The sequence below is a fragment of the Charadrius vociferus genome, unplaced genomic scaffold (genome assembly GCF_000708025.1).
Source record: "Charadrius vociferus isolate BGI_N301 unplaced genomic scaffold, ASM70802v2 scaffold436, whole genome shotgun sequence".
NCBI classification, from domain to species: Eukaryota; Metazoa; Chordata; class Aves; order Charadriiformes; family Charadriidae; genus Charadrius; species Charadrius vociferus.
In genome coordinates, this window is record NW_009649187.1 from 1,038,359 (window position 1) to 1,052,643 (window position 14,285).

The 14,285-nt window shown below is 35.3% G+C and overlaps 1 protein-coding gene across 1 annotated transcript in view; it reads right to left on the reverse strand.

Moving 5' to 3' along the window:
- IDE (insulin-degrading enzyme) overlaps window positions 1-14,285 on the reverse strand; it is a 58,948-nt gene extending 44,663 nt beyond the window's left edge. Inside the window, exons 1-9 of the mRNA XM_009888788.1 lie at window positions 14,266-14,285; window positions 12,737-12,921; window positions 11,104-11,311; window positions 10,148-10,317; window positions 6,808-6,930; window positions 3,083-3,195; window positions 2,494-2,656; window positions 1,762-1,854; window positions 1,135-1,226 (exon numbers count right to left, since the gene is read on the reverse strand). Of these exons, the coding sequence (XP_009887090.1) occupies window positions 1,135-1,226; window positions 1,762-1,854; window positions 2,494-2,656; window positions 3,083-3,195; window positions 6,808-6,930; window positions 10,148-10,317; window positions 11,104-11,311; window positions 12,737-12,921; window positions 14,266-14,285 (1,167 nt within the window). The remainder of the gene's footprint in view (window positions 1-1,134; window positions 1,227-1,761; window positions 1,855-2,493; window positions 2,657-3,082; window positions 3,196-6,807; window positions 6,931-10,147; window positions 10,318-11,103; window positions 11,312-12,736; window positions 12,922-14,265) is intronic.

Genomic DNA, 14,285 nt, shown 5'->3' on the forward strand with positions numbered 1-14,285 from the left:
TAGAACACATCATTCTTGGAATACAACAGCAAGGGTGAATTAAAGAGATCTAAGAGCATAAAGCCAATGAAAGGGACAGTCCATCCTTCTGTGAAACCACACAGAGAGCCTGGTTAATTCAACAATTCAGCTGAAATTAAACTCAAAAGAAGATTCTTTTCAAACTAGTTTGCCAGCTCTTCTGACTCACCTCACAGCCTCAGGAGTGCTGGGACTGATACAAGAGGAGCAAGGGAAAGACACAGGGATGAGATGAGAGGATGGAACTGCCTCTTTGAAATCTTGTATTTGTTTACAATGACAGTGAAACAGTTCCACTGGGACTTTTAGCAGAAGGGGCAGAGATTACTTTCACAGGTATAGAGTGTCAACATGCAAGAAACAAAGCTAATGCATCCGCAGAATTTCTAATCTTACACAGAAGAGACAACAGCTTGCACCAAGCTAAGACGGAACAAGAAATCTTAACCCAAGCATTTGTAGAGTGAACCAATGAGACTATATATATAAATAAAACTTGGTTTATTTCCCACTGTCACTGAGAAGTGCAGTACTACTTAATTCTAATAGGATGCAACATTTTTCCTCTGTGCACACAGACTTATAAGAAGCATAAACCGTTCAGCAAAGACTGGAGCGTACAAAGCCAAAGTACTCTATGAAAAGTTTTAGTTTACCTCTCAAAAAGGTGAGAGAACAAACAGCAGATTAAATGTTCTACTGCCTTTACAATCTCAACTATAGATTTTACACATCAAAGAAGAGAAGGGGTAGCAGAACAGCCATTTCAATTTCCAATTCAATGCTGCCCCTTGCAGCAAATGCTTCCACCACCACCACCTTCAAGTGAAGACTAAGGAATGTTATGCAAAATCCTTGTGGACAGGGGAAGCTACTTCTTCCTCCACCTCCATTATGCTATCATAAAATGTCAATTCGTGTCTCTATAAGAGCATTTCCCATCTTCACATCAATATATTCTGAATGTACCTGTCATTTGTGTCATGTTGCACCTTCAAAATTAATAAGCTTAATCACCATGTGATTATTAAAGCCAAGGAATCTGTTTCTACTTATAATACAAAAATTTGGAAAAATACAACCACTACATATTTCAAGTACGAATCACTGTACCTTGCACTCTTGGAAAACCCATTCTTGAGGTCCTTCTGTACGCAGTTTTTGAATATATTGAAACATGTGCAAAATAATATCTTCAACGTGCACTGGAAAGAAAAAAATACTCGCTTAATAATTCACTCAGCTCTGCACAAAGAAAAAATTCTGATGAACAGAAATACACAAGGTTTTATTTTTAATTACATTCTGATACATCAAGACATTTAAGTACATATGCAATCTCACTGGCAAAGTTAAACATGTTTTTCTCAGATGTGAATTTACGATAAGTGTTTAGGTCCCCAGCTAATTCTGTAAACTGCACTGAACATCTTATGTTAAAATACTGATTTATAATATAATTCGATTCAGGTCTAAATCGTATGAATAAGTGGCACACAAAGGTATTAACAACTTTTATTTTAAAGAACTTTACTTTAAAATATTTAACGACACACTTTAATTTCATATAACCTCAAATAACTTGATTTATTATGTTAGATGAAGTGTGTTAACACAGAAGAAAAAGCAGTTATTAAAATAAATTTGCTTTCAAGCTATAATCACAATTAGTCTTTGGATACAAACACAAACCCATCAGATCAGGAATAACATGGAATGCGGATATAGTGCTTCACTTACAAAGTCCTTCCTCTGTTAAGTCCACATTAATGATGAAAAACATGAAACCTCTAGCACCTTCCTTCTGTCCTCCAACAAGAGTATTTACCCATCCTATGAAATCAAAGAGAAAATATATTACATAAACATATCTGTTACAACTGATGCTACTTCTTGTATGCCTCAGTAACATTAAATTACTTATTTTTTTTCCCCTTAACATTTTGACTACTTTACATGTTCTTCTCTCCCTTAATGTGTACAGCAACAGTGCAAGTTAAACACAACACGTCAGACCTATCTGATTTTGTGCTCAGGGCGATCTGACAAACTCAAGATCACTTGATTACTGGGTAATTTATTTCTGTTTGGAACACAGTAATATAAAGACAAATAGTGAAATACACCTTCTTATAGTCTTCCAGACATTAAGGGACCTGACAGTAGTCTCTAAGTCAGTGACAAAATAGAGACAACATCATTACCCCAAAGTTCACACAAGTCTTTAAACAGGAGTAGATAAAGGGGAGTGCAAGAAATAATAGCTTCAGTAGTCAGAGTGCCTGTTATTTATTTTTACCCATCACAGAAACAAGAATAAAGTGCAAAACAACTTACAACCCAAATTACTCAAACAGTTGGGGGCTTTAAATTTAATACACAGAGGTCATTTTAAAGTTAAACGTATTTAAGCTTTAAAACACTGTGTATGTATTAAATTACTTTTTAATTCTTTACCTTCGAAGGACTCACCTTTGGCTTTAAGCTCTGACAAAAGACTCCCCGGGCCTTCATGCCCAATCAGATGACCAAGGTAATGGCCAGGGTTTGATTTATAGTACTTCTGAAGGTCTGGTATAGGAAATGTGACATAAAGATTTCTAATGTCCTTAATAGGTACCACTTTGTAAAGTTGCTGAGGGGGGAAACAAACAAGGAGATCCATAACAAAACCCCAAAACTCTCATTATTTTATTCATTTTAGGAGCACATACGTGTTCCCTTCACACACGCACATTTTATTACAAACATATCAATAAAATCTCGAAAGTACAAGTATGTAAAACTTAGAGCAATTCTTTCACCATTCTTGATGCAAACAAAAATAGAATTAATTACCTCTCAGTTGCTTACAGCTGCAACCAAACGTACAACCTTTCCTAGAGGCTATACAGAACTATACTATTCTCAGCATGGAAAGTTGGGTGGAAAATTAGGAAATAAATATGGAACTTAACAGAGACACTGATAAAAAGTAGTGAAGTGCACAATGTATTACTGAAACATAAAAAATACCATTTAAGGTATACACTTGTGATGGAAGATGTATCCCTACACATACCCGGAGATGTTCTTCTTGAAAAGGATGTTCAGGAAACTCTGGTATAGGGACATTTTTATTCTCTACTTCTGAAAATAACTTTACCACTAAGCACGTCAGCTCATCCAAGGATTCTAGAAAAAAGAAATGTTAGAAAAAGCATCATCACTATCTGAAGATTCGGGCAAATTTGGATTTTTTACATTGTTTGGGGGAGACATGAAGTACACAGAAAAGTAGTTTTAATTATATGATGATGATTAATTTCACAAAGGAAAACTATATTAAGACTCAAGTTTTTAACTATAACGTGTTATAAGCACCATGCTTATTAAAGGAAGGCTGCAACCAGGATTAAAATAAATCTTGCAACCAGAAAAAACATCTTTAAATATTACTGATAAATCTAAGCTGGAACTGAAGAAAAGACACATCAGATATTGAACATTATCAAAAAATAAATACTCCACAAAAAGCTTAAGGGACATAGAATTAAAGCTGCAAGTTTTTCAGAGTGAAAGCATCTTTGCCAAAATCTGTATTTTCCTTAGCCTCAGCTCACCTCCAGTACTTCAAGTACACTGTGAGCTCAGCACCTCAAGATTTCACATACAGCTGTGACTTGTTTAAGCACTTCTGCTTTTATATCCATCCTAGTTTCAGTCCATGACTCTAGTACTCTCCAAAAATGAGAGGAACACCATTTGCAGAAAGAATATGATGTCGTGCATGAATTCACCTAAATCGACTTACACTGTTTCTGTTTAAATACTGCCTTCGAAATAGCTATCTGCTTAAAGAAATGCATTTTAGAGCACTTCTCAAATTGAGAATAAGGTAAGAAAGACTCATCAGTCAAGTTTTTTAGCACACGCCTTTCAAGGGTGGGTGTTGAAGAAAAAACTGGGCATTCCATGGATGTCTCAAAGTACAACCTTAATCCATGAAGGATTTCAAAAGGCAGTCACCTTGTTGGTCAAAATAATCCCAGTTAGATTTAGAAAGCTGACTCTTTCCTGCCCAACGTACACATGCTCCTACATGACATGGAGAGAACCATGCAGGGAAAAAGAAACCAACAATGCAAACCAAGATGCTATATAATGAAATTTTCTGAACTGCATGTAATTCTATTAAAGACCACTATTTTTTTATCCATGTCAGCAAAATACACGTTCAAGTTTAAAACTACAGTGAGGGTTTTCTTTAGGACAGATTTCCAGTTGTCAGGGTGATTCTTACTGAAAAACTTTCCATTTAAAAGTCTGTATGGGAACTGCTGTACTAAGGCTCTTCTATGATTCCTCAGTGAATTCTGCTTTTGATTAGATAAAAAAATTAACTGAATTTCATTATTTAATTTTAGCAAACTTGAATTTTTATTACTATTTACTACAGAAATTATATTCTCATTCCCCCACTGTTTTTTACTGACATATTTTTATTTGTTTTACGTTACATATATAAAGTGGTGGGAAAATCAGAGAATTACCAGGCTGCACATAGCTTTAGAAATCCATTCATTTCAGAATGCACAGGAGTAGAGAGATAACAGGGGACTTGCAGTGTGCAACTCAACATCTTTGTATGTTACAGAATTTCTAACTATTTATTTAGGTATCAATTAGCAGTACTGCTACTTTGACAGCAAAGTATTTCAGCAAAGAATTTACAGAATGATGCTAACAAGGTTTGTTTTCTGCAGTTTGCTTTTTATGGGTGGAGCTCCCTAAAAATAAAATTAAAAAAACCCAGGAAGAATATGGAACTTGTACATTTTCAAATCTGATGCTAAAGGCAAGCCCTCAAGAAGCCAAATCTATCATTAGCAGAAAGCCTTCTGGAAAGCAACTGCACAATTCTCCTTCTGGAAAAAGTAACGGAGAAAAGGTATGTGTCTTTTCAGGGAAAATAAGATGCAACTTTTGTCCAAATACCACCTTGCTCTTACAGTGACTAGTTAATTGAATATGACAAATAGGGGTAACTGTACAGCATTTTGTATACAAGCAGACTAACAAAAAGACCTGAGTTACCTTTCAAAAAATATTTATTTATTTTATAAGATTGAAAGGAAAAGATCGCAAAGAAAAAGATCGCAAAGAATTATGTTTCAAAGGCTCCTAATTTCTTAAAATATTGAACTATTTGCAAGGGCTACTCACACACTGAAAGAATTTTACTGTGGAAAATGATTAGTAAACCCACTTAAATTCAGGATCTTAACAAGAATAATTTTTGTACTTTGTAGGAAAAAAATACATATGTGCAAATTTCAGAAATCTTTGAAAGGTAACAGATTTTAAGACTATTTTCTCATTTAATTGATATTTGAAATGTAGAATTGTCTGTTGTGGAATATTGCCGGTCCAGTAAGGAACTAGTTAAAAAAAAAAAAAAAAAAGATGCCTGGAAACCTTGCAAACAGGACTGTTAAATTAGGAAAACAATTTAAAATCAATTGTTTTAAACTCTGTTCAATATCTATTTATCTTCAATAAATATTTTTAAAGAAAATAAAAGATTTTTTTTGCTCAGGTAAAATAAACAGAAGAAAAAAAACAAAGAAGAGGGAAGCCCTTCTTTCAAATACCAATAAAAATAAATTCACAATATTGAAAAATATTTACAAGCTATCTTCATCAACATTAGTGTTTACTTGCAGAAAGTTTCCACTGCTACCAGGAGAATAAGCAAAGCATTTTCACACATGACACACATTAAGCCCTAGTAGTATTACCTATATACCTACTAGTAACACATCTGATATCCCAACCTTTAAAAAAAAAAAAAAAAAAAAAAAAAAGGTCTAACACTTTATACTGTTCAGATTGCAACAGTGAAAAAGAAAACAACAAACCTTTCACCATATTCTAATCAATAGGTGATGTTACAGCAGGTGAGATACAACAATGAATTGAACTGAAAGAAATTAGGGAGCCTGGAACTGATTTAGGTAGTGAATATATGCACAAAACTTGAATTTAGTGTTTGCCCACCTTAAAAATCTACAAGAAAAAATGATTCATGTATATGCTATGATTGAAATTAAACAGGTACATTTTGTTAATCAGCTTCATACTCAGCATCCTGTAAACAGATAGATGTAAAGGAAGCTTTCACTTTGCTAATGAATTTTACTCCATTCATACTCACCATCCAAGCATTATTGTAAAACACCGTATACATACCAGTCTGCCAGCATATTTTCAAAAAGTAAACAGTTTTCAACACACTGTTAATAAGCTTTTGGCAAACCTATCTAAAATATCATCTGGACTGTGGAAGATTTTAAGTAGTTGGAACCTCTGTTAAGCTAATTCAGAAGTAAACTGAAGTAAAGGCTATTTATCTAAATGTTAGGTTAGGTTTATCCTTTGACAACACAGAAGTTTTTGTTGTGGAAGTGTAAGTCTAAAACATGAAAACAGTATCAAAAGACCTCCCAACATGTGAAACCAGACACGTATCAGTCTTCGTATGACAAACATAAAAATGACAGCAACTAGTGACATGATAACGCATTTTACATTTCCAGCTTATTTTTTCTACTGTAAGCTTATAAACACATAAATAAACACATTGCAAATTGCTTTGGAGACTTCACTAAACATAAAATTATGTTTGGTCAGTCTGTACAAGTTTTTTTTTCCCCTTCTGTAGATTTTCAGACACTTGCATACACTTCATCTTCTTCAAACATAAATACACATAAAGTCTTACTCAACCATCAGGACAAAACTCACCTCTTCCTAAGACACAAATAGCCATTAAATTTGATGAATAATAAGTCGAATGGAACTTCAACAGCTCTTGTCTTACATCTATTCCTTCTTTGGTTGGTCTAGTTTCCAGAGTGAGTTTGTTCCCTGTAACATAAAAAAAATGTTAACACTTGTTAATACTTGATGTTTATGAATTTACAAATCAAAAAGAAAAATATAAATTAATAAATGTGCTTTCCTCCAGATGGATAGTAACTTTTAAAAAAATGACTATGTACAATAAGTAAACTGCATCAATACTGTCTCAGATTATCAGAGACAATAAATACTTGCACTCTCGATCTGCACATTCCTAAAGAATCAAGGATGGTTTTGTCTTCCAAATTAATCTTTTTACTTTGAATGGGTTATTTCAAAGCAATGTAAGTAACCCCAGGCTCTAATTCAGAAGAAAAGGGTTTTCTTTGGCACATTTGGAGTAGGTTTTACTCCCTTATACACACTCCTGTCACAGGAATCACTGTGTGAAATTATTGGTGGCATTGTGTGCCACAAGTTACAGCCTAGTATATGACATGAAGTCAATAATCACTAATTTACAAACATGATTTGTAAATTGTGTCTGTTCAGCTTCTGCTTCACAAACAGCTGAGCTGTTGCTGCAGCAGAGGAACAGGACTAGAGAGGAAGAGACCTACAACTCCCCCTGAGTAAGCCCATAAGCAGAAGATACCAAACTTCCTCCATTAAGTTATCCTCCTGTCAATTAGTGCAATCTTTACATCAACATCAAACTTTCAATAGTTTACTCTAAGGACATACTCCACATTTATAGTCAAAGCAGCACGCATGTTTAGTAAAGGTAGGAACTTAAAACAACAGAAAAATTAGAGTCTACGAAGAGCACACTGGGTTTTAATTAACTCCACGTCCCATTACCACACAAACACACAAAATGGTCAATGGAATCTACAGACCAGAACTGCAAACTAATACTCTATCAGTTAACTTTGAGATCAGTAACTCCCTTACGCCCCAACCAAACCAGGTACAGAAGAGAGCAAAGGATGAGGAGGAAGAACAAGGCAAGAAAATGCAACAGAAAAGTTGACTTGTGTGTTTATAGGAAAAACAGCACGAGAGAACACAAGTCAACTTTTCTGTTGTTTATAGGAAAAACAGCACGAGAGAAAGGACTAGGAGAGCATGCCTGCTACGCATATATGCCCAGTGCACAAATCCTACAATCACAGGTATAATTTAACAGAAATCAATGAGGCAAAATTAGCTACATAAATAATATAAGAAAAGTATATTGTCCAGATGTTTGGTGATTAGATACAATTCTAATTACAACTGCAACAGTCAACAAATCATCATAGAGAGGCTTCCTGAAGCAATACATTGCTTTAATTTTCAATGTTCACATGTGAGTAAAAGCAAGGATTCTTAATGACACCTGAAAAGGATAATTTGGGTATTAAATTTAAAATATTTTGTCTATATGCCTCACTATTTGCAGACAAATGAAATGCAGAACTTTTAGACACCCTACTGTGTTTATTCCTACAGAATCAATACATTACATTACATAACATAACGTAAAATAAAATAAAGCTTTAGTTCAGTAACCGTGCTGTTACAGTACTGGGGCACATTAAGAGGCAACAGTCAGAAGGCACCTTGTAGATGTAAGAAAACAGACACTAGACTGTGCAAAAGTGCCTGGGAAAATACTTGACACCGTTGAGGGTACTGATAAAGAAGAATTACCATCATAGGCATTAATTCAGGAAGATGGGTGAAGGGTATCTGGGGACAAAACGCACATCCTAACAAGAAAACTGGAAGATTAAGGCGATTTGTTTCTCTGGACAGACAAAGAGTAACAAAAGGTTTGCTGGCAAAAAAGGCTGCGCAGCAACGAGGAGCGACCTGATACATCAAATGGAGTCACTCCTGTATTCTGCTAGACTAACAACATCTCAGCTGGTCAAAAGGAAACAGTAAGAATGATGCCAGCTGCAATTGTCATGAAAACCATATCACAGTTGTCATCTCTTTGGGTAAATAAAACCCAGCAAAAGTGGGCTTTGCTTCTGCAAAGTCAGATCTATAGGAAGGCTATGTGCTCTAATTTAATTTCAGAATCAGAGCCTAATCTAAGAGGAGGTATGACTATTGCTATTGAAATTTGAACACATTTCAGGTATTCTCCCTACAAAAACATTTCACTTGTGTCAGCTGCAAAACCTTCTTAAATTGTAGAAATTTGGGTGCTTGCCTGCCTATCAATACGTAGTTCCTACGACCTGATTTTCGAATTTACCTGTCTGGAGAATGCAGTTGTAGTTTCCCTGTTTCAGACAGCCTGTTTTTAATCAGTGAACAGAACAATACGTGCTCTTGTAGCACCCGTCTACCAGCGCCTCAACTATGCCCTTAATCAGCAGGTGCAAAAATATTCTTCTTTCTTGATACAGAGGAAGAAACCAGCCCTTAAAGCCCATTACCCCATCATCCTACTGTACCCAATATTTGCATCGACTATTTATCCAGCAAAATGTCCCAGCCACAACACACATTCATTCTCAAGGATCAAACAGTGCAGTGCATGAATTAATAGCTCTGTTACTTTGATAGTTTCAAAAATAACTTCTACGAAAAAAGACAAACTAAACTTCTGTCAGAGCATCAAACATTTGTGGTTTTGACCATAACTACGGTATCTTACTTTAATGCTTTTTAAATTGAGGTTTTGGGGTGTTTACTTTAAGCTGTTACTAAGCATTCTGTGAATAATAAAGCCTGAAAAAACCTACAGCCGTAAAATTGGAATTTGTCCAAGACCATTTTATCTATCCATCTACTACTGTTGTGTTTTATGCTTAGGATTTTCGTTTTACATTCTTACTCAGAAATTTTCACATTACTTTGCTGACCTTTCTGATTCAACCTAGTCACTGTCAGCTAGTCCTAATGAAATCCTAGTTAGCAAAAAGAGCATGTGGCTAACAACAATTTAAACACAGTTCATTCACTTTATTATGCACAAAGACTTAACAGCACCAAATTATGACAAATCCAGTAATTGGAAAATAGCATTCACTGCAGTAATTATCAGAATCATAAAGGATGCTTCATCACTGCACTGCAAGTCTTGGATCACTCTGTTTCCTATGGTTTTGTCTAGCTCTGTTTGGTCTACCATGTGGAAAATGTGATAAAGCACCATAATAAACATGTATGGAGAGGAAAAAGAGGGAATTGTTTCAGTCTGTCTTTAACAGTGTTATATAAACAGTAATACTATGTATGTTACACAGAACTCCAATGGATGGATAATTACATTATGACAAACCTGTTCCAAATTTACTGAAGGGATGATTGGGATTTCCAGTAGCCTTCTCCAATTGAAACAACCTCCAGGCATCATTCATCAGATTCTTCTCGTGCTCAGAATCAACAGCATTCACTTCCCTGTCTTTACAGCTTTCATCAAACAAAGGGCACAGGAAAAACTGGGCAAATCTAAACAGAAAAATTTTAATTAAGTCAGGAGTACCGTTCATAAATGGTAACAGAAAAGTACGAAGCTTGGCACCTCCTGAAAACAGCTGAAAATATTATAGAACTAGCAGTTTTGACACCGATTCACTGTATTTCTCAATTTCTTTATCTATAAATGCAGACAACAATATAGTCATCATGTAAGGTACTACAAGGATCAAGGACCTTGCATCATAATTCATACACTGAAAATTTCTACTGTTTTGAAGTTTAGCCACAAGAGGCTCTTAATCTTGCAAATCAATTCAGTCTTGTCGGCTATCCAAAGGGAAAATCCACTCTTTACCTCACTGACTACACACCTTTCAATTTCTTTCTCCTCCCACAAAAGACATATTTCAGTGAGTTCCCTTTACTAAAGGCATCCCAATATATTTCTAGACTTCATCCTTCTTTTGCTGTCAATGAAATAAGGATCCTGTGGGAAGCATAGTATTTGATTATACAATCAGAGTATTTGCACAACGTATAAATTCATTATCACATTCTGTGCCCCACATTTCAAAAAAATATTCAGTGTAAACACAACCTTTGAACTTCAAAAATTCTGCCTCAGTGAAGAACTCTCCTAGCTGAAAAAAAAGAGCAAAACACTTGAACTGAAAAATATGTGGTATAAGTTTAAACAAAAAATAGCACACTCAACACTTTCTTTAATATCGTAATGACGAAACTACAAAAAAACTTTTACACAATTTCAAATAGCACCTATATAACAAAAAATTAAATATAAAAAAATGTGTTTACCTGTCTAGTGCACCTTCCAGATGTTCGTGTGACACATCAAAGTAATAGTTGGTATGTTCTCCACTCGTGAAAGCATTTGAGCTCCCGGCATGCTCACTAAGAAACTGGCTATACTCATTCTCTTTTGGATATTTCTTGGTTCCCAGGAACAGCATATGCTCACAAAAATGACTAAGCCCAGCAATGTTGGGGGGATCAGACAAGGAACCTGCAGGAGGAAAAATTTCATGTAACTATTCATAAAAATTAATGCTATAATGGTAAGTCTTTTAAAGTGCTTTATATTACAATATATTGCCTCAGGCAATTATATCAATTCTGCAGATGAAAGCAGACACTTGTGCAGCTATAGTCAACTAAACTTGATCTTAAATAAAAAAAGTAGAATGAGTAACCGAAACAATTAGTGTCTCAAATTGCCTCTCCAGATCAGTCTGCATTGTCTTATAGAGATATTTTTTTAACTGAAGTCCATGACTCATGATCTGTAAAGACCTGACAGATCACAATGTTCTAACTTCTATACCTTAACTTTAATAACTGCACTGTGTTAAAAGGCAACAATTGCCAACCACAATTAATGAGGTATTTATCCTGTGTTTTACAGGACAAGTGATAACCTGTAATTGCCCGAACGAAAGCAGCTATTGACGACCAGCTGTTAGGTGTGAAGGCAGACAGATTAAAAGACCATAATGACGTGCAAGAATGGAAGCCAGAAACATGGAAGTTTAAAGTCTGGTATTCCTACTTTGGAGTGTGTAACAATGTGCAACAGGAGAGTAGAGATGAAGGCAACAGATACGTCTCCTCTAGTACATGTGCAGGAACTGGATGCTGCAGTTGGCTATTATTGCCATAGTACCTAACAACACCACATTTGGGATCCTCCGAACTAGATAATGATTTTTGACAGCCATCTCCATAACAAAAAAGCCCAGAAGTTTTCAAAGTTACTCTACTACTTCTGTCCTAACACCCAACAGCAGCAAGAGCTCCCAACTACAAACATGGCAAGAGGATGCTTAGATAATGAGTAAGGATGCTTAGGCAATATGTGTATGCGTCATGCTTTCCAAGCAACTAAGAAGCTACACAAGCTTGAGAAATACCTCAGATATAAGAAAAGGCTTCCATTATTCCAAAGAGTCAAAGTAACTGCCTTCTCCTTCTATTTTGAGTACTTCTCTTTGCCTACTTAAGCATCATTGGGCTTAGGTAGTGCCTCTCCAACTCCTCCAGCACTACAGCATTTTCTCACCTCTACACATCAACAACTTCACATGAAGAAAAAAAAAGTCTGACATGACAGATGGAGCTGTCTGAAATAATTGCACTTACACCCGCCCCTTTTCTGCTTACAAAAGATCTTTCATAACACAAAACTTAATGGTTAAAAGAAGTTTTTCTACTGACTGAGCTACACTTGAGTAAACACAGAGTACAATAAGAGAATTTAATTAGCTCTAATAATTTTCAACTTGATGTGTGAAAGAATTAAACAAACTCTAAACTACAATAAAAGGCTAGGCTGCCAAGTGGATACCACTCCTGTCAGTTTATCTGCAATTAAAGGTATCAAAACTTAAAGCATTTTTATTAATGACATAATGAATACAACACGCATAAATACCTATGTGCACATCAAGTGCTGCTGAAGACTTATCTGTAGTGGGGTCACTAATGAGAAGAGCTTTAATGCCATTTGCCAATTCCAGTCCACGATATTCTCGTTTATCCTCAGGTGATTTGATAATTTCATTTGTTATTCTTTTAATAGCTGGATTGTTCATTTTGTTGTCTGTCTCCTTCTGAAACCTTAAAGAAAACAGAAGAAATTTCACTTACTATTTTTATTTAAGCCCTGCTAATATTTTGATATTATGTTAGAGAATACCGGGTGATATTGACAGCAAGAAGTTTAGTTCTGTGAAAAACTCATAGAACTGGCCTAAAAGTTCAGATCCTGAGAGATATTGCTGTTAAAACAAACAAACAAAAAAATAACAAGGACCAAGCAACATGATAAAATTGTAGATCACATAAAAGAATGCTTCAAGTTTCATACTAACAGTAATTAAAAAAATAATTTAGTAAACAAATATCATCCCCTTATTCAATTACGATAAAAATGAAAACAAGCAAAGCATACATTGCTATCTCTGTACCTTCAGGCTTCGGAGAAGTATTTAATGTATCTGAATTGTTGGTTATATTATGAATGCTGTCCCTTTGCAGTTGTCAGATAAACAAAATTTTACTAATAAACCACTGGATTTGTACACTCAAGCAAGAAAGGGTGACATCATTTACAATATTGCCGCAACAATACAAACACACTGCAGAATCATCATGATAACAAACAGTAACAGACTGTCTCACATGTTTAAACTTCTATTAGTTTAACAGACATGCTACGAGACATACTTCTTAACTGCACAATTTTGAAATGCTAAGAAACTAAGTGTGATTCTGAAATTATAAAATCTGGTTATTCAATTTTTTTAAATGCCAAGTGAAAAGGTGAGACATTCAGACTTGGATATTTGGGGAGGTAGAGTGAAACAACTTGGTTGTGTGTTAAAAAAAAACAAACAACGAAAACACACACCACAAAAACCCAAAAAACACCAACACAAAAAAATCCCTAACGAACCACACATACACACACACACTCACACAAATATGCAAACCCCAGAAGCTGGACGTCAGAGAGCTATGCTCCTAGACAATCATGTGGTGTATTCCTGTATGTAACAGCCACTAAATTCGAACCTTGATTTACAAGGAAGGGTTTTAGAACGAGGCCTGTTATAAATACAGAGTACCAACCAAACTCAACCTTTTCCTGTGGTGAAATGTTGCTTGCCATACTGCCAGGTAACTTACTACGTGAGCTTCATTAGTTGTTGCTGAACTAATTGCACTTACAAGGAAAACCAGATCCGACCCTTAACTCCCCACCACATACATAGAGGCGTGAGAAATTCTGTATGGTCCTGTTGGTATCACATAGATAACAAGGAGTTTCGCATTATTTACTTTTCCGTTTTCAGGTTGTACAGTTCAAGGAACTTCATCCAAGTTTTAAGACTACATAGAAGCTTTAAGGCCGTACAGGATGTGGAACACGAAGGACTGCACAGTTCTCAACATACTTACTGTTTCAGGTCGTCAGTCAT